This window comes from Lipotes vexillifer, unplaced genomic scaffold, assembly GCF_000442215.2.
Source record: "Lipotes vexillifer unplaced genomic scaffold, Lipotes_vexillifer_v1.1 scaffold1021, whole genome shotgun sequence".
Lineage (NCBI taxonomy): Eukaryota > Metazoa > Chordata > Mammalia > Artiodactyla > Lipotidae > Lipotes > Lipotes vexillifer.
In genome coordinates this window covers 240,454-267,280 of record NW_006790222.1, presented here as the reverse complement: position 1 = coordinate 267,280, position 26,827 = coordinate 240,454, and the positions used below count along the sequence as shown (strand labels likewise).

At 34.9% G+C, this 26,827-nt stretch overlaps 1 protein-coding gene across 1 annotated transcript in view; it reads left to right on the top strand.

Moving 5' to 3' along the window:
• Positions 1-26,827, top strand: part of CNTN1 (contactin 1) — a 164,411-nt gene that overhangs the window by 68,920 nt on the left and 68,664 nt on the right. The window contains exons 13-14 of the mRNA XM_007463263.1: positions 10,848-11,006; positions 22,030-22,179. Of these exons, the coding sequence (XP_007463325.1) occupies positions 10,848-11,006; positions 22,030-22,179 (309 nt within the window). The remainder of the gene's footprint in view (positions 1-10,847; positions 11,007-22,029; positions 22,180-26,827) is intronic.

The following is a 26,827-nucleotide window of genomic DNA, read 5'->3' as shown; positions in this document are numbered from 1 at the left end:
GATGGTTTTAAGCTTGATTCTTTGGCCTTAAAAATAGTATATTCAAAATGTTTAAGTGTTTTAGATTAGAATGTATGTGTCTATAGGACTTTCATATAAATTTTATCATGTCATCCTAACAAAACTGCTGTGTGGTAGTGATGCAAAGACTGGTAATCCATTCATAGGCAAAGGAAGTTTAAAACAGAAGAAGAAAAAGAAAATGAAACTATTCCTCAGAGTTCACATGATCAAGCCAGAACTTGGCCAGTTATCAGTGTTTCAAATTCACTACATAACTTACTTTTTCTCACTTCTCTTTAGTGTTTAACTTCCCAAATATAAAAATCATATCAGATAATTTTATTGTACATCTGTTTCACGTTGGTATATGGTTTGTTTGTTAAATTGTCCACCCAAATACTCTGAAGCATTGATAATTCAAAGTTAATTCAGAGAGTAAAATTTTAAGTTATTTGAAATTAGAATTTCATAATATCTTCTCTTTTTGGTTCATTTTATTTAAAAAAGAAGAGAAAATGCTTTAGCTTCATTATTGAAAAAATAACCAATAGAAAATTCAATGGTATAAAATCCCTTTTAAGCAAAACTATTTTTTGGTGTGATTTTTGTAAAGTCTGCCATTTCAAGTCTCAGGAATGTACAATTATTTCTTCATGGTGCCTTTTGCAGACTGGCTTCCTGCCACCACTATCTCTCTCCTTCCCACCAGCCAACCTCACCAGCTCAGGCCCTGGGAATTTGATTGGGTCACAGAATTTCTTACACCTAAGTAAATGAAAATGAAGGAAACTCAGAGAAAACTTTTACCCTCTAAACCTGTGACCAGTTTAACAAGCTGTAGAGAGGAGATTTTAGTCCTTTTAAATTCCTATCACATAGGTCCAAACTACCATCATCACTGGGATTAATGGACACATACTCAAAGGGAAAGGGAGAAATGTAAAAGGGTACTACAAGCAACTATGGAATCTCCATTGGTATCCTACAAATCCAGCTATTTCATAGTTTGCACCTTCCCTATTTCCTCTTCAGAGGTGACTACAGGATCTGGTCCTTGTGTGACAGAACCCCGTCTCCCATCCGTTATCTAAATTTGGCTTAAGACATCTCATTAGATCAACACAGCGGGGAGCTCCCAATCTTCTCTCTGCCACAGCACCTTTCCATTATAATTTTAACTGCCCAATACACTCATGAGTGAATGCAGATTGTGGAATAAATCCAAAGGGTCTTTTTTGTTTTTTCCCAAAAAATTAAAACATGATTTTAATTTCTAATTGCCCAATGCTTGTCATGTTCACTCTGTTGACATGGGTTGAGGTGAGGGACTTGGTTGTGGCCCACATGCATTTCCCAGGACACTACTGGAATACCAACTCCGTTATCTGAAAATGCATTGGGATGAAAATGAACAGTGAACAAGAGCTAGCATAATTAAAAGGATAACCTTGAATCCACTTCATTTTTATACAAAATAAAATAATGTACACACTTATGAATTTTCAATATTCTTAGTAGCAAATAACTTGTGACTCACTAGAAGGTAGTGATCCCTTGTGTGTCACTGAACAGTCTGGGCTCTGTCACACTGAGGAATATACTTCTGAGCATCATCTCACTACAGTCTTAGTGGCTCTCAACAGCTAGTGCTTGAGCCCCCCGCACATCCCTGAGAATTTCTCTGGGGCAGGGGACTGTCCCTGTTTGGAACACACCAGGTACTTCTGATGTTTGTGGTTTAAACAAGTTGGAGGACCACTGTTTGATATGTTCCTGCAGAGGTTGGAAGCTTCTGTTACTAATTCAAGAAAAGGCACTCCAATGTGCAACAGTTTTGGGACGCTCCCTTTGTGACTGTTCACAGCCCCCTCTCTCCACAAAACTACCAAAACTTCATTTAAAAGGGAGAAAAAAAGAATATATTTAAAATTAGCAATTTCAGTTCTCATCAAAAGACTTGGAAATCTCCTACGTTTGAAAGACAAATGTAAGAGACAAATGTGTTTTGTGACCTTTGTTACCATTTATCATAGGACTAAATTTGCAATAAGCAGTCAGCAGTTTTCCAAGATACTATTTCTCCTACTTAAATAACTATAACCAGGGGGGCACTAGTAGTTATAAAGTGGTCTAATTATAATAATCAAACTATCCCTAGTTTTGGTTAGGGAACATAGGAGGATGATCATCTTGTTAATACCATACTTTTCTATAATAATATAGTTATACTAATATATGCATATAGTCATTAAAAGATCTGCATGGCACAATGGAAAATGTATGGCTTTTGGCATTAGGCAAACATGGATTAGAAACGCACTTCACCTGCTGAATAACCTGTGGTCTTAGGCCAGTCAGTTAATCATCATAAGCCTCAGAGTCCACATTTATGAAAGAGAATAACAACTCCACTTCACACGTTGCCCATGATGACTTTCTATAAACATTTTCTTTTACTTCCCTCCCTTTTGCTATTAACGTCTATATAGACATAAACAATAAATATAATATTAATCAAGACACAGGTTCCCATGACTTCCAGCCCCAACCTCTGATTAAATTTCATAAGTCGCTGCTTAAATTTATCCTCAGGATTTTTTTCTTACTTAGAAGCCTTGAAGACATGAGCATATGTTTGGGTAGGTAGACTTGTACTATATGGCGTGGAATTACAAAGGCTCTAGGAATTTGAGTTTTTTTTAAAGGGGAGGAAGGGATCCAGTTACAACTCTTGTTCCTTACAGTCAGTCACTATTTCTGAGGGAAACAGGTTTGATTGGGCCAAAGCTTGTCACTTCAGCCTTCTCCTTTTTGGACTCCCATCTACAGTGTTTAGAAGATGTTTTTCTTTGTTCATTATTTCAACTTACCCATTAAGGATACTTGGCAAATTCCTGAAGTATATGGCTTCCTGCTCCTAAATGGGCATCCACACTTGCCCTTCAGCCTTGATCTTTCCTCTTGCAGGTAAAAACAGAAAAGATGGAGAGAAAAACATGGCGGATCCTTTTCTCCCTGTCTGTGCAAGCCTGCCTCCAACCTGGTGATCGTTGGCACTCACTCTTTGTGGGAAAACCTTTTTTTTTTTTTTAACATATTATACTAGATTTTACTAATTAACTCAATCTTGTAGCTTCTGCAGTTCCCCCTGCCAAAATCTAGTTCTTAGAGGATTTTTTTCCCTTTTGAACATCTAAACATACTTTGAGCAGAATGATATTTTAAAATATAATTGTATAGCTTCATTAATATCTGAAAAATGCCTACTGAACTAACCCAGTACATCATATAATGGCCAAGTAAAATTTTCATGTTTTCATGTCCTGTTTTTCTTTGAAATTACATATCTCAGAAATTAGCTCATTATCTGAAAAAATAAATGAAGAACTGGTGAATTATAATACAGGAGTGTTGCCACTGAATGGACTGTTTGATTTACCCAAGCAGGTAATGAACACTGTTGTTGTCAAATTCACTAATGAGTCATCTTAATTAGGATGTAAGCTAAGGGGCATTATTCCAGTGGCCTTTTGTATCCTGGTGCCATGTATATTCTTTGGCAAGAAAAGATGAAAAGCAGCAATAAACAACTGAAGACCACCCATGGCTCTGTAAGGTTTTTGGAACAATTCCTGGGACTGGGAAGTGAAATTGGTCAGCATGTGGAGAAAACTGTCATCTCAGTAGCAAGATTTAAGTGAAGATGACTAAGCCATTAACAGCACATATGCATATTTAATTCTGTTAACTCCTAGCATCAGCCTTCTTGGATCTTTTGTTTTGAGAGGAAGGTCAAGACTTTTTGGAAGGACATGAACAGAAATGGCAGATTAAAATTTAAGTGTATATAATTCTTTCTGGAACTGCTTAAATTTCATTATTTGAAAATATTTTCATTTCTGCCCTTTGGTCAAAGAGACATGCTTAAAATTCTTATTTCTTCTTAATTTGCTCTTCTTAAACAGGTTTATGGTTAAGGGTGAGATATTATATGAACTTCTCATTTAGCAACTCTAGAATTCCCATCTGTGGTTGGAAGAACTCTTAGGAAATCTTTGAGAGATATGTAATGACCCCTAAATATGGATGTAGTTAAAAAATAATTGATTAGTCATCATAAAGGAATACATGTCTCTGGCTCAAAATGTTACTTATTTCCACCATTTTTCATTTTCTAGTGTTAATTATTGTCACAGAAGGAAGCATCTTAGGATTTAGACTGGAGATCTAGGGCAACTGTCATTTTAATAAGATATTTTAAAATAATTTGAGATTGTCATGTATCCATAAATGTTGCCATGGAGATGTGCATGAACCAGCATTGTGGTCCATAGTCCATCACTGAAAGTATACCACCAAGATCAGATAGGAATATAGTTTTGGAAAGACAGAATAAAAATTAGAAAGGAAACCACATGACAATTATGACAAGTGGCAGGGAAAGGAGAATATTTTTGTTTAGATAAACTGCATCAATATCAACTAGAATTACGTAGATTCATTTAGCTCCTTTATTCTCATTCTCATTTCTAATAGGTATCTATGTTCATTTTTAACAATGTAAGAGGTTAAAATACCAATTTTAGAGGTTAAAAAACTACTATATTCCTATTAAATGGTAGAGATGTTTAATATTCAGCTTCATCTTAGTACAGTCTTAACGCTTTAACAAGAGCACACAAATTTGTGTTTTATTACCTTATAATAAAGCTGTTGTCTTAACTAATTTTCAGAGCAAGAACGGGCATGTAGTAATAAAGAGACTAACTGACATGTTTTGGTAAAGAAGAAGCCATGTGCCTTAATAATAACTGACATTGTTTCAGCATTGTTATTTTCAGATTATTTTATTTTAAAAGGGATTATAATTTGTACTGAAAGTTTTTTGTTTTCTTAACGTTTAAACTTTTCATTAAAATTTGCTCTTTTGGTAAAAATAAACAGTGAACCATGGGATATTCCTATGTGGTGCTTTCCTTTTAATTACTTACGGAGCAATTACAAATGGAAATAGGATGGCACTGAGATGTCTTTCCTGCTTAGCACCAAGGCTTGCATTAAATGTGTGCTATGTGGAGTGGAGTCCCAGAAGGACCAGCAGTCTTTGGGGGTCACGTTCTAAGTACAGTTATTTAGAGAGCCGGTCAGCCTTTTGGAGGGAGAAAGTGTGTTAGGGTTACTGCCTAAGTGTTGGCGCTGACTCAAGTGACGCCTGGGGTATAGTCATGGTTACTATGCACCCATCGTGTTTAATCCTGGAGGATCCCAGTTTCAAATCTTCTATCGCACTTGACTTATGGGAAAATTAGTCTCAGCTATTGATTGAGAAAATATAGTCAGCTTATAATGTGTGAATAATCATTTTGAAAATTTTTTTCCTGCTATTTTTCCTCAAATGTCTAAAAACTGCTTCACTGAGTGCTTCTACATTCCTAAAGAAGAAATGACAGAATTGAGAAATAATTGTATTTATGTTCACTTTTCCTTCTAATTACTTTACATATGAAAGAAAACTGAGTGGAAATCACATCTGTATTTTGTTCACACATAGGTATTTTTTTCTAAAAACACTAATAAAATTCAGGAAAGTTTAGCAAATCCCTTCATGATAGTAAAAAAAAACTGGGCATGTAGTAGGAATTTATAAATGGGTGATATCTTTACCTTCACTTATCTGAATTAACAGATCACAAAAAGATTTAAAAAGCTGTAGTCAATATATCACAGTTTTTGTCATTTTTCCCACAATATACACTAGTGCCCAAGTAATTCATATTCTCCCCAACAAAAAAGGTCTCTAAAGGAAAGCAGTAAATACCATTTTTGAATTTGAAGCTGATAATGCTGTTTTTAAATGATTGTTTTTACTATAGTTAATGAAAAGTCTCATGGCAAAGCAGTTGAGTTCAAGTCTTAGCTTTGCCGTTTGCTAGCTGGATGACTGTGGTTGTTTTATTTAATCTGTCCATGTCTAGGTTTCCTCATTTGTAAAATAGTGAAAATAATAATGTCTACATCATAGCATTATTTGTAAGAATTATAAAAGATTTAGCAATGACTCAGATATAATAAGGACTTAGTAAAGTATATTACTTTTATTAAAATAGACAATATAAATTTCATTTTTTGGATTCACTAACATTTTATGCTCTTATGAGTTCATACTTTTTTAAAAATGCAGGCAAATCCAAGAAAAGCACAGTATAAATGTGCTAGTTATCAGGTAGTTCTCTGCAGGCTTTTGTGGACAGACACATTTGGGCTGCATGATTTGAATTTCAAACAGGCTTCTTCTCACTTTGCCTGGGTTGTACCAGGAAACTCAGTCTCTTGTCTTTTTCTGTACTCTGTCACAGACCAACTTTTTGATTCTGACAACAACCTTTGTGAAATGCAGCATCCTTTTGTAAAATGTACAGGTATTGGCTTCAGTGATCTCTAAAGTGTGTGTGATCTACATTACATAGCCAAATGTTTTCAATATTTGCCTGTAGTCAGTGATTTAATAGTAAAAACATTGAGAACCTAGAAAAATTTAGGAAAAGAGAATATGGATGTGGCCAGTGAAACTGCATTGAACCACAGATGATAAAGGACCATTCTGGCTATTTCCAAAGCCTCCACTATGTAAAAAACTGTGACAGAAAAAAGCCTCAGTAATTATAGACTCCTTTTGCCTGATTTTGAAGAACTCACAATGTAGAAACATAACACTAACAAGGATCTTGATAGACTACTAATTATCCCCCATAGGTGAGGTTTTTTGGAGCTTTCTCAGTCAGTAATCTCTGAGAGAGATATTTAAAGCCAGAGAGAAAGGTTATAATGGTGAAAAACAAGAATTGAAAGATAGAGGGTAATGCAAATAAAAAAGGAAGAACAGTCCATAGTGGCAGCCTCTACCTGAAGAAGTACAGAAAGGTGGTGGTTGAACACTGTGATATTGAAAAGGAAAAGAAGATGCAAAGAATCAACATTGAAGTCTGTACTGTTAATTTATAAAGGAGGAATTTAGTCAGCTGGACAGGCCTAACATAGTTAGTGATGTCCACACTTAACGACATCTGTCAGCATTTGGAAGAACCGGAAAACAAAAATAGCAGCACTGTTTTATGGACATGATATATAAGCTTGATAAAATGAATTTCAGAACTCCAGGGCATGGGGGGTATGCAAGTAGTATAGATAAAACCATATTCATAAAAACTAAAAACAAAAAGCATACTTAGAATAACTTTTTATCCCCTCCTTCCTATCTCTTTTTCTCATTTTCTTCTCTTTCCAATTCCCTTAGTATTTACTAATAGTAAGAAGAACTGATGAAAAGCCTTTGCAGGGCTAGTTAGAGAAATATTCCAGTTCCTTCTTTTTTTATTCCCACTATGGATCATTAATGATAAAAACAAAAGACAGAAAAAATGGAAGAATAAAATAATTTGTCATCTAATATACTTATGCATTTAAAATACAGGTCAAATTCCAAAAGTCCTTTCCCTCTGACAAATTTCTCTGTTTCATGATAATTTAAATTTGGTATATATAGTGTTCTTAGCAATCATTAGCTATCTGCCTGAGGACACCTAAGAAACTGGAAAGGTATACCGATAGAGTAATAGTGAAATAACCTGCATCTAGCTGTCCATTCACTTACATTTTCCCTAGCTTCAATTCTTTCCTTAAAGATTTCTTGAAAGTGTTTGCACAGTGATGAGAGTTTAAAAAAGACACAAACAAACTCTGAGTCAGAATTATGTATTACTTTTTTGTCACTAAAGAAAGAATCAGAAGGACTGCCAGTTCCTAAATGCCTGCCTTTGTGCTGAGGAACTAGTGGCTGCATTATTTCATTTTCTACCACAACACGTTTTTCTCCATTCTGAACAGAAAATCTGAACAAGTAACATCAGCTACACTGCTTAGAAAACCTTCCTTCTGGGAGACAGTGCAGGGCTGGCCCAGTTTGTCTCCATAGAACCACTCTATTTTTTCTGCATCTTGATTCCTTAGTACACATTAGAGGGCCTTCACATCCCCAGCCATTCCTTACCTCCATCAAATTTACTAGAAACACCTTACTTTTGAGTGGAAACAAGTGATAAATGAACAATCTGGTAAACAAATCCCTGTTAATTATTAACAAGTATTACTCCTGTCCTATAGCTCAGATGCCCAGAAAGTTCCTACAGGTGTAACAATAATAACATTAATAGCTAAAATTTACTAAGGAATTCCTGTGGACTAGGCCTAACACTACATTCTTTAAAGATTTTATTTCAATCTTAACAACAATCCTATCTGGTCAATTTTTATTACTTCTATTTTATAGATGAGAAAATGAAAGTTGAGTAAATTTGAGAAACTTGCCCAAGATAAATCAAGGCACCGAATTTAAAGTCAAGCCTTTTTTAACTCTAAAATCTCTTCTCTTTAATAGTATATTTTCTCTCAGGTATTTTCTGGGGGATATTTGTATTTAATTACTAGATGGAAAAATCTACTTTACATCAAAGTGAGCCATTACCAAATAATATTGCCACACAGTGGTTTTGGGAATATCAACCAACTCCTTTCCATTTGTTTGCTCAATTTCACCTTTTTATGATAATACAGTATTTCAATACAGATTGTATTGTGAATGACTGTTATGTTTACAGAACTGTCTGAAGGTCAATGTGATAAATTTATTTACGTCTTCACCAAATATTTACTAAGAACTCACTATAGGCCAGGCATATATCAGAGAAAAAATGCATAAGTATAATTACAGTCTTTTGCTCAACAACATTGTTCCTCAGCGAATGGGTGACTGGATAAATTATCATGCATATAATGTCCCAACAGATACACTAATAGTATGCGACTTTAATCTGACTTTGCGAAGGTCATTCATTTGCCATCAAAGAACTTCACAGAATAATAGTAAGGAAATGATTTTCACTTTAATGGTAAAAGACTAACCTATGGCAATTTTGCCTTAAATTCCCTTTAACATTTTCTGAATGCCATAACTTTATGCTCAGAAAAAGTGTCTGAATGCCTTCACTATAAGACTTTCTCTTCCTTTCAAAATTGATATTTTTATTTCTAATTTTTAATTTTAATACTCTGAAATATTCCATTCAGTAATTGACTTGGGATGATACTTCATGTGAAATAAGGAACTTGGTGGTTCTGATCAAGAATGTGCTTTGTATTTCAATGTGGTTTTTACATATGAAATATACAATGTGTTCTTTCTGAATATCAAATGTGTTTTATATAATTTATGTGGCTATTTTCATTAATTGTGGATGGTGTATTATTATTAGTTTTAATTAACATCAGGAGGTATAAGAATACTATTACAGATTATACATTTACAAAAATTTACTTACCTTTATTAATTTGTTATATAATTCCAAATAAAATTTACTACCATCAATAGGCTGTGTCTTGTGTTATTTTAATATTAGTAGTAATGCAGTTTTGTTGATCTACACACACGTTTTCCTCCTTGGGACCAACTGCAAGGAAATTGGCGAAGGTTTGTGGTGTTCTCTATACCTTTGCAAAGACCAAAACCCATGTGGAGAAAAAAGGCCAAGCAGACAAAGCATCTGATATGACATTTAAATAGGAAGGCACTTATTTTCAGCTAAAAGATTAAAACTTTGTTTTATTTAATACTTTTTCAACAAAAAAAGTTGCCACTTAAAAAAGTTGTTGATTATTATATTCACTATGCCTAATTCAGTTGGGGATGGCCTCCTTTCTGGTGCAAAGAAAACAAGTGATGTCACTGTCTGAAATGTCTGTTCTAGGAGTTCTCTGGCAACTGACAGCCTTCTTTAGCATTGTAAGTGATAGATGCCACATTACCACCTAAAGGACTTTTTGTTACATTTTTACAAAGAAGAAATCATGATGCAAAGTATAAGTATCTTGTATACCACGTATGCCATAATCCTGGCATTCACTACTGTCTATTACTGTTATTTATTTACCGGGCCAATTCACCCTTTTCAAGACAAAGTGCTGTTCAAAACCTAAAAGTTATGTCTCATTTATCTTGTCATCTCTACCACCCAGAACAGTGTTCTCAGTTTAGAGAAGAATATTAATACTGAATTACAAAGCAACTCTGAAAGCCTATTTTTTAACATTGTTTTATGTTCTGCAGTAATAATTCTTCTGGCCTAAGACTCTTCAATATATTATTTGATGTTTTCAAATCATTCCTCGTATATCTGAATTGACAGTTGTTTTCTACATTTTATATAAATAGAAATATTTCTTTTAATATTATTTACTTTTATTAGTTTAACTAACAAGAAATGTATTATCCAAAATGATACATACAAGCATTCTCAGAAATTTCTACTCCAAGTAACATAAATTATCTATAACATTTAGAGTTATATGTCTTGCCTCCTTTTGGGTAGACAGAATGAAACATACGACTGACTACCCTCATATCTGCACTGCGCTGTCAGCTCTGATCCATGTATTCAGCAAACATCCATTAACTATCGCTATGCTACAATCTGTTATGTCAGGTTCATTTGATGCCAAATGCATTTTATGAGTCAAGGAGTATCATATGTTTGTTATAATAATAATGCCATTTTTAAAGGACAGAATTTATCTCCTTTCATAAAAAGAGACATCACGAAAGCATTTAATAAAAACCATAAACACCATTATTACTGCTTCTTATAGTTTATGTTTAAATGGACTGTGACACCACTGATTTCATCATGTAAATGTTCTTTAGATTAACTGCAAAGAGGGCATTTTTGTATTCTAATGTGTACTTAATTCACTAGCTGGGATTCATTGATTCATTACCCAAATTTTCATTCCAGGCCCTCCAGGCCCTCCAGGTGGTCTGCGAATAGAAGACGTTAGGGCCACTTCTGTGGGACTTACTTGGAGCCGTGGTTCAGACAATCATAGTCCTATATCTAAATACACTATCCAGACCAAGACTATTCTTTCAGATGACTGGAAAGATGCAAAGACAGGTGAGTTTTATTTGTTTGATTAATCTGTTCATATTTTGAGATGAACTCTTTTTTGTGTGTGTGTGTGTTACGCGGACCTCTCACTGTTGTGGCCTCTCCCGTTGCGGAGCACAGGCTCCAGATGTGCAGGCTCAGCGGCCATGGCTCACAGGCCCAGCCGCTCTGCGGCATGTGGGATCTTCCCGGACTGGGGCACAAACCTGTGTCCCCTGCATCGGCAGGAGGATTCTCAACCACTGCACCACCAGGAAAACCCTTGAGATGAATTCTTTCATCAAAAACAAACAAAGAAAAACTGGATATTTTAATAATTTTATCATTGACCCTGAAAATTTTCTTAAAACAAACAAGCCCAATGTTTTAGTAGTAAAGAAAACCACAGCAAACTAAATGTTTTAAAGCTATAGGGGAAGAAGCAGCATGTCTAAATCTATAATAGGGAAGCAAAGAGAGGTCTCCTGGGTTTCTTATTTGAGCTACGTGTTAAGTCTAAAATGTACTAGGAAAAAATTATAAGGAAGGTGGATTTGGCAAATGGCATCTATAACTTATTATTTATGACCCTTTTTATCCAATTATATAGGCACTATAGTTCTGCATTCTAAAAAAAGGCACAATTAATCATAAAGATTAAGCACATAAATCTTACTACCATAACTTTTTACTCTCTGAATATGTTCTTATCTGGCTTGAATTTCCTCAAAACAGGTTTTTAAAGAAGTTTAGTACCTCAACCTTTTTTTTCTCTCATATTAAGATTTTCTAACAGACGAAAACTAATTAAGAGCAAGTGGGTACTTTTCCTTGTGTATAAGTTATTACCATTGCCATTTGTCATCACTAGTCTTCAAATATCACACATCAGCGTATTTTCTCATAGAACATGAAGGAAGATAGAGGATTGTTTTGATAAAATAACCTGTTTATCTTTGTCATTGTTGACAATATTTTTAACCAAACTTGCAGTTGTCAGAATTTCTTTTACATGCATAAAGAAGAAGCATAGAAATATGTTCTCAGTTGTCACCAGAGGGGAGAAAAAAAGACAAAAGTGAATAGAATGTTCCTCTTTTTTAAAAAATGAAAAAGAATTAATCCCAGCATATCTTAAACCTGCTCACTTTAATCTTAACATAACAGAATTTATTTGTATTGTTCCCTGAGAAGTTTTAATTTAGATTCACCTTTTTTTTTTTTATAATTTCTTCCTATCATGGGAAATAACTGAAATATAAACTTGAAATCTATTACAAGGGCTTAGGATATATTTTAGCATTAAGTAATTCTCCACATAAGTGTATGAAGTTCAGATGAAGTAGAAACAAGTGAAACATTTCTATTACATTATGCTTGTGAGTGTAAGAATTATCTATAAATATACTTGGCAAAATCAGACCTTTTGAAAAGCAATTTTAAAAACCGTTTAGATATTTGATAAACATAAAGCATGAGCAGTTTCTACTTCTCTAAATAGAATGAAAATTGATGATAATGATAAAACCATAGATAATAATTTATATCTAGCCAAATTTATATTAATTATAGATACTAGAGAGCAAATGAAATAAATAAACATATGGTTAAAATTTGGTTTGGCTTTGAAAAAGGAATAATGATTGCAATAATCTCTATTAGTTCTTACCATGCTTACCACATTATGCTTAACATATGGCTCAATTAAAATATGCTTCCCTTTAAAAAAATTTTTTCCACTATAAATTAAGTTCCATGAGGGGGAAGACTTTTGTTTGATTCACTGTGCTATCCCTAGCAACTAGATCAGAGCCCATAGTGCTCATTCATTAAATACATATTTATTGAGCTCCCACTGTGTGCCTGAACCTGTCCTAGGTACATAGTTGACCAGCAGTGAATAAAACAGAGGGGAAAAAAAAAAGTCAAAAGAAAAGCCACAATCCTACCTTCAAAGAGCTTACATTCTGGGCTTCCCTGGTGGCTCAGTGGTTGAGAGTCTGCCTGCTAATGCAGGGGACACGGTTCATGCCCTGGTCCGGAAGGATCCTGCATGCCATGGAGCAGCTGGGCCTGTGAGCCATGGCCACTGCGCTTGCGCATCCGGAGCCTGTGCTCCACAGCGGGAGAGGCCACAGCAGTGAGAGGCCCACGTACTGCAAAAAAAAAAAAAAAAAAAAAAAAAGAGCTTACATTCTAGTAGGAGAGATGGTAATAAACAACTAATTAAAATATATAATAAGTCACATGGTGATTAGTGATAAAGAGAAACAACAGAGAAGGGAGATGGGGAGGCAAGAGTTGCATTTAAATGGGATGCTTCTAATATTAGCATAGCCACTCCAATTTGTTATGGTACCTGTTTGCATGTTATATCTTTTACAATTGCCAACCTATTTGTATATTTGAATCTAAAGTATATTTTCTGTTGACTGCATATAGTTGGATCTTATTTTTTATCCAGTCTGACAGTCTCTGCCTTTTGATTAGATTATTTAATCCATTGATATTTAATATTATCATTGATGTAGCTGAATTTATATCTGCCACTGTATTTTTGCTTTCTTAATGTTTCATTTGTTTATGTCCTTTTATTTCTTCTTTATTGCTTTCTTTTGCATTAAATGAATATTTTGTAGCATAAAAATTAAACTAAGTTAATGAAATTCTCTAAATATAAAAACTTAATGATTACTCTAGAGCTTACCTGGTACAATGGAATTTATCACAATAAACTTCATATTTCTACCAACAATATCAGTGAGATATAGAAACATTACTCTTAGCACTATTCCATTCTGCCCCTTTTTTGTGCTATGGATTATTATTCATACATCTATATTGTATATATTATATACCTATGTATGTTGCAAATTCAATAAACTTCTGCTGAAATTATTGCTTTCTATAATTTTAATGTCTTTTAAAGAAGCTAAGAGAAGAAAGGAAAACAAGTATATATTTATAGTTTGTTATATTAAGTAACATATTAAATATTTAACATTTCTGATCCTCCTCATTTGTTTCTGTCAATTTGAATTATCATCTGATGTTATTTTCTTACTATAATACAACTTCACTTCTACCTGTCCCTTTAAGTTATGTCAAATCTATTACATTTCTATATGCTGTAAGCCCAACAACACAATTTTATTACATACACACACCATATATATACATTTATACATATGTATATGTGTATGGGTAGATGCATAAGTAGATAGATAAAGATAGATAAATAGATAGATAGATATTCTCTACAATGGCCTTTAAATCAGAGAAGAAAGAAGAAATATGTATTTATACTTTTCTAATTACATAATTACCTTTACCAGTGTTCCTTATTTTTTTTGGATTTTTTTTTTCAAATTACTGTCAATGGTCAACTGCTTTCAGCCTGAAGAACTTTTTGGAATATTTCTTGTAAGTCAGGTCTGCTCCCAACAAATTCTCTGTTTTTGTTTATCTGGGAATGTTTTTATTTTGCTTTCATTTTTAAAAGGTAGTTTTATTTTTTTGGTTGACAGCTTTTTTCCCCCCTTTATGCCCCTGGTGATAAAGGGCATCTTGGATGGAAGTTCTTTTTTATTCTCAGTTGCTGAAAGTTGTTTCTAAGTCCTTCATACTTACCAATATATTTTCTATTTCTGGATTTTCCATTGCTTTCTGTAGAACTGGATTTCTATCTGTTATAATTTTCCTAAGTAAAGAACTTCTTTTAACATGTCTAACTCTTCAGGTTGCTGGAGTCAAAGACCTTCAGCTTTTTTTTTACACTAACAAATAGTTTTCTTTTAATATTTAAGTGATTTTTTGGATATATGTTCTAAGCTGCTTTTTTTGAGCACTTAATAAAGTGTCTTTGTCTTTTTGCCTTCATTGCTTCTGACAAGAAGTCAACCATTCTTTTTACCTTATATTCCTGTATTTAATGTGTCCATATTCTCTAGCTGCTTTCAAGATTTCCCTTTGTATTTGCTTTTCAGCTTGATGAGAATATATTTATCCAGATGCAGTTTACTGGCATCTTAGACCTTTGAGGTGATATCTTCCTTCAGCCTTGGAAATTCTCAGACATTATCCCTTTAGATATTCCTCTGTCCCACTCTTGCTCTTCTTGGTCTCTAGTGAAATATATGTTAGATTGTTTGATGTGTTCCACACAATGATGTGTGTGTGTGTGTGTTGACTGATTTTCAAACACTGTGCGTAAAAGAACAGTAGAGGCTGAGTAAATATTTTTTTCCCAGGAAAATTCATGTCATTCTTTCAGGGGTTGAGTCAATCTAATCTGTCATTGAGATGATCTGAGCTTTGCTGTTAAATTCAGTTCTATACAGGCTTTAAGTGTTTTGAGTACAGGATCACAACCTTTCCCCCATATTGCAAGTCTGGAGGTTTTCCAGTCTTCCTATCAGACTTCAGTTTTCTTCTCCAGCTTGGACATCAGAGAGGGCTCTTGCTCCTCCCCTGCTCCTGCCCCAGACAGCTGTTGTCTGATAATCAGTCTAAAGCACAGAGTGCTGGGGTGGTGGGGAGAATTTTCTCAGTTCTCCTATCCTTCCCTCAGACTTCACAGATCCAAAGCACCTGCTCCTCAGATGGGAGGCAAATCTCTGTTACCCTCTTACCACTCACCCAGCCACACGTGGGCACTCACTTGTATCCAGTGTAAGGCTCAGAGTGCATGCAGGGTCTCAATTTTCCTGCTCTGCTCTTAGATTTGAGCAGATCTGACGTGTCTATGCCTTTAAGGGTGGTCTCTCAGCACTCTTGTCCGGCTTCCGAACTTTCTTGAATGCGTCTGGTACAGCCTACAGAGAAAGAGTTAGTCAACAGGTAAGGACTCTCCTTAATTTGGGGATCCCAGGGATTCAAAATAGCCATGGCAGCCTGCACTTTATCTTTAAATATCTATGAAAAGTTAAACTGTCTTTTTCTTATGAACGTCTATGACTAAATCCTCCTCTCCCCATGACTCTCTGATGATGACTTTAATTCATTGGATTTCTTCACAAACTCAGCTCTCCAATGGGCTGTAAAAAAAATATATTATTTTGTAGATTATCTTGCATGTTCTTCCTGTTAGTTGGTCAGTAAAGTTATTGTGACTGTGTTCTCAGTGGAAGTGGAAAAAAAAATGTATAACCAATGCAGAAGTAAAAATCACGTGGTTCTTATTTACAGTGGTGTCCACTGAAAAAAGAAGGTATAGGATTAAATTCAGTTTCATGCAGGTAATTAGTTAAGGTGTCCAATAAATATTTTTCAAAGATACCAACTTTCGGCATTCCAATGATTAAATTTAGAATAATGAGAATAATAGACTGTAGATCTTTAAAGCAATCAACTGTAAGAATTACTTCTCTGGAACATTTTTGGGGATGGACAACAGAAACCTGATACCATTCCTAGGGTGCTACAAGATGCTCAGGTCACGTTTAGAATGTGTGTTGGATTCTATGCTGCTACTTTCAGTGGAAAAATTATAGCATATTGTTGGTGATGGTGTGTGTGTGTGTGTGTTTGTGTGGAAAAAGAATGTTGGCCAGAATATAAAATGGCCTGGAAACTGTGCTATGAGGAGCAATTGAGAGAACCTCAGATATGTTCTTGAAAAAGGGGAAGAAAAGTGTCTTTATATTTAAAGTTCTGTGTTGTGGAAGACTAGAATTAATTGTTACCAATCCTCTGCAATTATCATCGTGGCACATAAATGTTCCTCTGAATTTTAGATTATTTCCTCAGAATAGACATTTGTGAGTTAAATTATTGGTGTACGCATGCTTAAGCCCATGAGCTTACTACAAAATTACACTGTAGAAAGATAGAATAAGTTTTATTCTAATCAACAGTATATAAGTGTCTCTTCCACCATTACCTTTACTTAGTATTTAGTATTTTCTTTTTAAATCTTTGTCAGATTGATAGGTTAAAAAAATGAAAAAGCATTAGGCTCCTTGTAGGACATTTACATTTTAGAATTTACTGTTTTATTTTTTGCCTTTCCATAGCTTCACTTTTATTGCTCTTATTTCAAAGATAAACTTCTGGGTTTTTATGAGGCAGCATGCAAACTTTCCATAGAGAAGAAACAATGAATCACATTTTCTGGGAATTCAGAGAACAATCCAATTCTCTTTCTCTGCAAGGAACATTGTCACACCTCTGGCTCTTCTCTGAGTCCTGCCAGATGATCTACACGTTGGGTCTAGAGCCTCTAACATCACACTGAGTAGTTGTGTCAGAGCCAGAGAGAGGCCTTTAATTGTCCATTTTCATTCTGAAACAATGGACCAACTTTTTCAGCTAGATCCCCAAGTGGGTAATTCTTTCTGGATAGTTTCAAATACTTGGGTTTTAGATTTAGATGGAGGATTCTAAGGGTTCAAACTGTATTTAAACCCCGAGGAAATAGCAGAACTCACTATGGCAACTTCCAAGAATCTAGAACAGGTGTGATTATATTGCCTGGAGTTATTTTTGAAACATCTGCTTTTTAGTCTGGAGGTCATTGTGCCTAGTTCTGAAGCTGCTCAGGGAACTAGTTGTTGTGGTCTGAAGGCAGAGCACCACAAAGCATGGTTGCCAGGCAGTTGTGACTATTGGCCTTGGGATACCCATGAGGCTTGCTTCTCTTTTCCTCCAAAGAATAGTCAGAATTTTTTTTATTCTGAGGCTTATGGACTAAAGGTATTTGAAAATAGATCTGTAGATTAGTGCTCATGGCTGGTTATCAAAATAAAACCTTCTAAAGGGGGTCTTTTGACCTGAATATTAAAGTAAGGAGTATGTCTCTTATTCTGTATCCCTTTGTTTGAAATTTACACTTAGAAGTAAAACCAAGATTTACATAGCTACCAGGTTAATATACAACATTTTAGTTTTTTTATAGAAAGAAGCCTCTGACAGCCTTTATACAGTTAAAATCTGATTTCCAAAACTGAAATTGTCTGTAAAAAGTGGCCTGACTCAGAAATGACCCAGTTAAAACTCAGGAACTTGAGACCACAGTCCTGATTCCTGGTACTTGCCTCTATTTTGCCAAGTACTCTCCTCTCTTTCTGACTCCAGGAATAGCAAACAGGTTGCAAGGAACTTGGCTGAAGAGAGGGAACACAAAGTCCCTCTGCTCCTGATTATTGTGCATTTGGCTTGGAGCAAGAATCTCTTTCCAAAGCAAAGATGACCTTTGCTTCCAACCTATCTATGTGGGTGGTTTTGGAAAAATAAAATCCATCCAATAGTTCCTACCAGGGCTGAAGGGGTTGGAGAAGGTACAAATCCTTTTATAGGGACATTTAAGGCTCAGAATAAAATAAATAAAAATGTGTACTAGAGGTAAAACACAGTAGCAGTGGAGGAGAGAAATTGAAAAGGATCAACTCAGAGTTAAAGAGGGTGGGAGAGAGCTTAAGAAGATGGAGATGAGGTCTACCCTCTGCTTTAGACAGGGCAGGATGATTTATGAGCTAAATACAGGCATAAGAGCCATAGAGCATGGATATTTTGTAGTGGGACAAGGTAACAGAGTGCCCTCTTTTCTTCTACAAGTTGCCTGCCTGATTCAGGTTGAAGGAGACAATAAAGTTATACACACGGTTGTGCTTCTTGCATTAAGACATTGTCGATTCTAAATAAGCACAACTTTTGTATTTGTAGTTTATTTGTATTTTCTACAAATATTTATTAAGTACTTCTACTTACAAAACATCATTCTAGGTCTTCCCTGGTGGCGCAGTGGTTGAGAGTCCGCCTGCCGATGCAGGGGACACAGGTTCGTGCCCCAGTCCGGGAAAGATCCCACATGCCGCGGAGCGGCTGGGCCCGTGAGCCATGGCCGCTGAGCCTGCACGTCCTGAGCCTGTGCTCCGCAACGGGAGAGGCTACAACAGTGAGAGGCCCGCGTACCGCAAAAAAAACAAAACAACAACAACAAAAAGAACACATCATTCTAGGTGTACCAGGCACTGAGTGGTTCCCAAACATGAATAAGAAGTAAAAGAAACATATGTATGTCCATAAATAATAACCAGGAACAAACAAGGGGGAACATAGAGACATATTATAGGTGTGGCCTGGTATGGTATAGCCGGTCTCGAAGTTCAAGTTGTAAAGTGGTGATATGGGCTACCGAGCTCAAGATTGGACTGGAAAAAAGTTAGAAAGCAAACGTTTAAACCCTGTTCTTATGATGTGGTATGCATCCAAAGTCCTGTCTCCCTCTGGGGAAGGAAAGCAGGCCAGATACCGAGCCATTTTTAATTCTAAATACATTTTTATAAAATGATTGGCATTAGCCATTGTTTGCTAAGTTAGCCCTATTACTTATATAAATGGTTTTATAGAGGGGGCATTATAAAGATATGCCAAAAACTTATTTGTTTTAGATACTTATCTTCTCATAAATACTGATGTTAATGTGTATTAACAAGAATGATCATAGTTGGTTTTGTTCTAAAAAGAGAGGTGTTCACAACTGTAAGCTATCCTTGTAGACTACATTATTAACTTATAGATATCAAATTCTTTCCTTAATCATTCAGAAGGTATATTCTGGAAGTCCATCTTCCTAACATACACTTCCAGCTTCCCCTTTTGAAAGTTGTTTGCATCACTGGGTCAAGGGTTTCCCACTGAGGTCTGTCTTCTCATGGTTGTAACTCCAAGGCTTTCTGCTTATTCTTCTTCCTTTCTTCATCTCAGACTTCATTTATTCACAGGCCTTTCTCCTCATCTGGAATCTAAAACCTACCCTAAAATGACTCCAGTTGACTTTTCTTTCTTTATCTCTCCCCATTCTTCCAAATGTTTTCTGTAGTAAAGTGTGTTACTCTTTGAACATATTCCTGATCTTCCATTTGTTTGGAGATATTTTCATACTGGATCCTCATACATGCTCAGAATCAGTCTGTCAGGTGCAGTTTTCACTGCACATCCATCTGGCTCTTCCTGTCTGACCCAGCGTTCACCTGCCCCTACTTGTTGACTGCCCAGATGCTTGGAAAAGCCCAAGGGTAGCCTTTACCATCATGAGAACACCGTGCCCTTGCCAAGAGCGACCCTTTAGAATGGTTCCCGCATTTCCATTCTTCAAGCATTTAAATGGTGCTGGGGTTTTGCAGCATAAGAAGCAGAAGAGAGGATCAGACTGCCTCCTTGACCCTTCTTTTATATTTTTTTACTTGGACACCCCGGACTCACAAACTCACAAATATTTCCATCAGCTTCAGCCTCTAAACCTCTGTATTAATTCCCTATGTCTGTCATAACACATGACCACAGATCTGATGATTTGAAACAACAGAAGTACAAAACTAAGGTGTTGAAAGGGCTGCACCTTCTCCAAGGATCTCAGGGAACAACCCATTCCTTGCCTCTTCTAGCTTCCAGAGGCTCCAAATACTCCTTGGCTTGTGGCTGCATCACTTCAATTTCTGCCTTTGTGGTCACATTTCACTCTTCTATATGTCTCTTTGCTATGTTTCTTTTATAAGGACACTTGTCATTGGATTTAGGGCCCATCTAGATAATCCAGGATATTTTATCCAAAGATTCTTAACTTAATTTGTCTTAAAATTAAAATGGTCTACAAGACCCTTTTTCCAAATAAGGTCACATTCATAGGTTCTGGTGATTTGAACATAGACATATCCCTTGTGTGGGGGGAGTCACCATTCAACCCACTACAATGACTCCTTCTATAGGAGGCTCAAAATCATAAAAAGGCATCTAGTGAAGAAGGAGGCCACTCTACCCAGTGTCATAACAACCAGCTCTGTGTTTTCCTTTTCTCCATGAAGAGTCCTTCGCAAATCAAAATTTCATCTTCCCTCTTCCAATTACCTAAAATAACTTCCTATGTACACGAAGTAAGACAAACAAATCCCAATTTGGTGTGAGGAAGGGGTAGAGAAAACAGGAGATAAAGAGGCAGAATTAAAACAGAGGAGAAGGAAAGCCAAACTTTTAATCAGAAAGTCAAAAATATATGTCAAATATATAAAACAAATTCTTAACAAAGTAAGAGACTGGATGGCAAAATTAGTGTCTAGGAGAGTTATGCCCCACGGTCCACACATGACAGTGTGAGACATGGGATAGTCTGAGCCATTAGGAATTTGTCTAAAAGTAGAAACTGGGCACTGGGATGCTTAACATTTATTGTGATGATGGGTACAACATCTTAAAAAGCTATTTATTCATGGTCTGCAGTGCCAGATAAAAATTCCTTAAGTAATAAGATAATGAGTCATCTATAAGCCTAAGGGAACACATTTTCTAATAAGTGATGTACAGGTATTTACATGCATATGTATGTGTAGGTTAATTATTAAAAACACATGTGAGAATATTTTAGGGGAGCTTAAAATAATGTATAATAAACCTGCCTTGGCTGTACGTTTTATCATACCTCAATTAAATAAGCAATCTTGAACATATCTTACCCCTAAGTTATAATTTTCCTGTTAGTATCTAGTAGCATCAATTCTGAGAAATACTTAATAAATCTGAATGAATTATTATAACCTTTATTATCAGTGCCCCAAAGGATTTGGGTATAAATCTAAAAATCTAACTACAAAAGAGTATAAACATACAGGTACCCTAGTAATAAATCATTCACTACCCATACACTACATCAGTGGCAGTCCATAAAAATTTTAACTGCACAAGTTGTACCTTTGCCTCAAGAAATCTTTCTGGATTCTGTCTTCAGAATACAGCCCCTCACTGTTCGGGTTGTAGACAGTGGACGAGCAGCAGAAGCAAGAGCTGGGAGCCGGTTAGAAATGCAGAATCTCAGTGCTCCCATCCTGTACTAAATAAATAAATGATCCATGTGCATATCTCTCTTTCTAACGTGTTATCTATTAAGGACCTCTCCTCTCACTCCCTTGAACTTAACATTTTGTCAGTCCTACTTTTTATTTTTATTTCAACTCAATGGAACATGTGCCATTTTCTCAAAACAGTAAAATAAAAAGAGAGAATTATAAGAATGATGTTACTCAACTAATATTCTCTATTCAATATTTATTTTATTTAGATCCTTCGATTATTGAAGGAAATATGGAGGCAGCAAGAGCAGTGGATTTAATCCCGTGGATGGAATATGAATTTCGTGTGCTAGCAACCAATACATTGGGTATAGGAGAGCCCAGTATACCATCAAGCAAAATTAAAACAGATGGTGCTGGTATGTAGAAGAAACTTTTTAAAATTTAAAACGTTTATAAATTCAGTGATACTTTAGCATATAATTGAATGTATTTGGAAATAATGCTCTGAGGTAAGTAATTTATCTAAAAAATGTGTGTATATGTATTTCACACAGGTGTGTGCATTCTGTGTCAAGACAGTCAAAAACCAAAAGAGAAAATATAAAGCTTTAGAATATTCTTACATAATAAATGGAAAAGAGGTAAATGGAGGCAACTATATGATCCACTGAACACCACTTAAATGAAGTTGGTGTTTAGAATATAAACTTTAATGTAAATTGTGACTCTTAACCGGGCAGAGTCATGGTTAAGCAGATTCCATGATTTAGAAGGCTCACAATTTGTTTTATCTCTCAAAGACATGGATAACCGAACAGCCACGTGGATGGAGGGTATGGGCAGAGGAGCAGGGTGAGCCTGGCAAGGAGGGAATGTGATGGATTCTCTTGGATATATACCACCTGGGGAGTCAGAGCATCTCAGAAATAGCTATAATGTGTTCTTTTAATATTAGGTGTCACTCTAAATGTGCTCTTTTATCACAGCTCAACCATGGCTATTATTCCAATTTAGGTTCACATTTTTATGCTGAATACCAACTCCATTTTAATAGCCTTTTATACAAGAAATACCCCACTCTGTTTTCATTCTCCCTTGAATTTCTAGGCAAAAATATTGTTCTGATTCTAATAGTAACTCTTCTTTATTATTCCCTGTCTATGAAAAAGAAAATGTTTTGTAGACTCTCTGAGTTTATTTTTACTGCGCCTTGCCAAACTTCAGTGCTTTATTTGGGGAAAAATATTTTAAATGGATGACAGAATGCCATTAAAATTCTGCTGTGATATCTTAATATCACTTATCCACATTTCTGGCTACGTCAATTCCTTGGCCTAACTTCTAAATAGAATTATGAATTGTACTGTCTTTAGTTTTTAAAGCCAAGTTATTCACAGAGACTGCCATCAATAAACGGTCTCTTAAAGTTTCATGTAATTTCATGTAATTTATCAGATAAAACTGATGATTCTGTAATAAAGGAAGAACAGAAACACTAAAATACTGATCTGTGCTGAGCATTTTCAGATACCTTTCAGTTAATCCTCACAATAATATTTTGAGGTAGGTATTACAATCCAAGGCTCATTAATAGGCAGTAGACTCAGAAACACTAAACAGTTTACCTAGGTTAATATAACTACTTGAAAGATTCAGAATTCAAACACAGACCTGATACATTCAACTTTCTCTCTTAAAGGTGTTTTCTCAACCAGGACTCCTAAACATGCAGCCATTTATATGAACCTTTATTTTTGCATTCTAGTAGAAGCTCATATTTCATTCTCAGTTACAGAGCAAGATATGACTTAAACACCATTTATTGTTTAGTATATCCACCTGTGAAATGAACACAATTGTTCCTTTTTCTCTGCGTCGCAGAAATCTCATTAGGATACGGAGGTAATATATGTTGCAGCTTTAGAGAACACAGATACCACATAGCCAGGATCCTTGTGTTTGTTTGGTTTTGATTATTCCCTAGAGCCTCCTATGTTTGTAATAGAAGTTTCTGTGTGATGGACTGAACACAGTTGCCCTTTCTTGAAAAACAAAAATAAAAAGGAACTGGCACATTATCTGACTGGTGGTTTCAACCACATAATTCATGCTAAGAGATCATGCACTTGCTTTGATATAACAAGTATTCATTTTCAAAATAAAATTGCAAAAATATCAAATGATTAAATTGATCTAAGCAAACTTATTTCAGTTAAAAACTATAACATGCTTATCTCAGATATAGGCCTTTTTTATCTCATTGAGTTTGATTAATTTTCTGTGATCTGTTGACTAGTATAATATGAATTAATTCTGATCCAAAAACAACATTGTTCATGGGGAGGGAAGATACTTTCTCTGGCATTGATGATAGGAGTAGGCCCTCCCCTCTGTTACCAAAAAATTGTAGGAACTCTGTTACCAAAAAATTGTAGGAACTCTGTTACCAAAAAATTATGTATTATTTATTTCAAAAATGATTGCTTTAGTATACTTCGGTTGATTGTCTGGACAGAATTATAAGAACTTGGATATTTTTTTAATCTCAGTGTATATTTGATTAAATTAAATATGTTTTTAAGAACAACAACAGCAAAACATGTTTCAGGAAGAAAGATTCAATCTGATTCTTTCATCTGTGAATCTATAAATATAATGTATATTTAGTATCATATTTAGAAGATAAGAATACTTTTTAATGTGCTTGCTACCTGTAGTTTGTATGTAACTCTGAAGACTTTCCAACCTTCATGTCTTCTTATCTTTAGAAATGCTGGGAAAATTTTGTTTTAGTGATATCAAAACTAAAATTTTGGTAAGGTTGTTACTTTCAACTAACAATTTTTGGCATCACCTTCATTAAGCATGACCTCTAACATGTTTGCTCAAATGGTATTTTGTTAAGGAATTAATTCTCTCTCTAGTGTACTTGGAAAATAACTTCTCTTAAAAGCCTTCAGACACAAAACAAACATATGAAGTGATAACTGTCTTATTCACAATGCAAGATTTGGCCCAATCGTGATATAATTAGATGATGCCTTCCTTTCAATTGTGAAAAAATAAATCCTATAACCTCTAATACATTTGTTAATCTTTCATAAGAAAATATTGTTGGATCCTTTATTATTCAAGTTTTATGGCTACTATCATTTATGCACTTGCTGTATGTTATCACAGAGTGCTAAACTCTCTACTTGCATTGCTCCACTTAATTCCCACAATAACTTTATGCAACTGGTATTATTTATCCTAATTTTACAGACAAAGAAGTCAAGATTACACTTGGTTAATGTGAAGCAGAGCTAGGATTCAAATTCAGGGCTTTGCAATTCTGAAAGCTTCATTCCTAAATAATTTTCTAGGAGGGCAATATGCAGTATTAAAGCTCTGGGACAGTGATCCTTTAGTAGAATACCGGTTCTATCATTTAAAACTCTGTGATTAGAGGCATGTTACTTAACCTCTCTGAGCCTCAGGTTTCTCATCTCTAAGTGGAAATTATTTATCTTATGAATTTTTTTATGATTAAAAACATGTAAGGAAAGCAAAGTTAGTGCTGTCTAGTGCATAATATTCTCTGAATAAAATTTTTATTATGCCATTAATGCTCATTTTAAGCTTTAATATGCTTATAAGAAAATATTGATCACCTCTTTTGGCAATATATTTCCATTTTTATTAACATAAAAGAGGATCATATAATTTCATGTAATTTTAATCATCTTAAAGGAATAATTTATATATTTAACACAATACAATCCAACAGACTTTCTCTTTAATTTCTGTTTTTCATTTCATCCTGTTTTTGAAAAATTGAATATTCATAAAATTGGAAATTTACATTTTTTATCCTTACAAAAAAATAAAAATGCTTTCTGAAACAGGGGGATGTTTGTCTCGTCACATACCATTATAACAACTCTCTAAGAGATTCCAGCATATGTTATGTGGGATAAAGGCTGGTTCGCATTTGATGGAAAGGTTGCTCCTGTGCCTCATTATACTGATTGAAAGAACATTATCTAGTGTGGCATATGCCCTTATCTGTCCAATTACTTAATTTTAAGATTGCCAGGCACAGTTGGGTATATTCTTTGGTTTCAGACAAGTGCGTTATAAAATGGATGGCCCAAATGAAGAATTAGAAGATGTGTTTGTAATCACTGTGACCCATTTAATTTTGACTGTAAATAAGAGATAACAGAAGCATCCTTCAAAGTGATGTGTCATTGTAAGACATACCCCCATAGCTAAGAGCTCTGCAGGTGCAGTTGGTAAGTCGATATCCTAAAATGGTACATTTAGGTTTGTTTTGACAACTTTGCTATTGATTTGCCAGATCAAACTAAGAAGGAAAAGAGAAAAAATAACATAACACTGTAATCAGCACTTTCATACTATGTAGAGAGCTTTAATTTCATGTCTAATGAAGCTATTCGGCTGTGTCATTTATTTTTATTTTTTTAGATATGTTTGATAAAGGAGGAGGATGGTGCTAAGAACATGTTTTATAGCTAGTAAGGTGCTATGTTAAAGTTAGCAGCTGTCACTAGTTATGTAATAGAAAAATCTTTTTTTTTTTTAAAGAAGCACAGAGTGTAGATTTTTAAGCCATCAGGAGGCCTGAGTTAAAGTTGCAGCTTCTTTACATGTGAGTAGTGTGACCTGGGCTAGTTAACTAACTACTTTTGGGACTCATTTGCCTATTTCATAAAAAAAGAATAATGCTACTTTTTGTATATTTATTTTAAAGTGCTGACCTGAGTATCCAATTAGGTATGATATGTAAAAATCATTTCTAAGTTCTAGATGAGTCTTTTAATAAGCTGGGCTTTTTTATTCATTCATTCATTCATCCATTCATCCAGCAAACTTCCACTAGGGATTTTTAACATATTGGGGATATTTAACACATTGAATTAAAACCAGTTGTACATATTTAATTTTACTACACTAGCATCTTCAGGACCGGAATCAGATTTTATTCATATTGTTAACTATAGTGCTTAACACAGCATAGTGTCTATAATTGGTACTTAAAATTATTTATAGAAGGAAAAG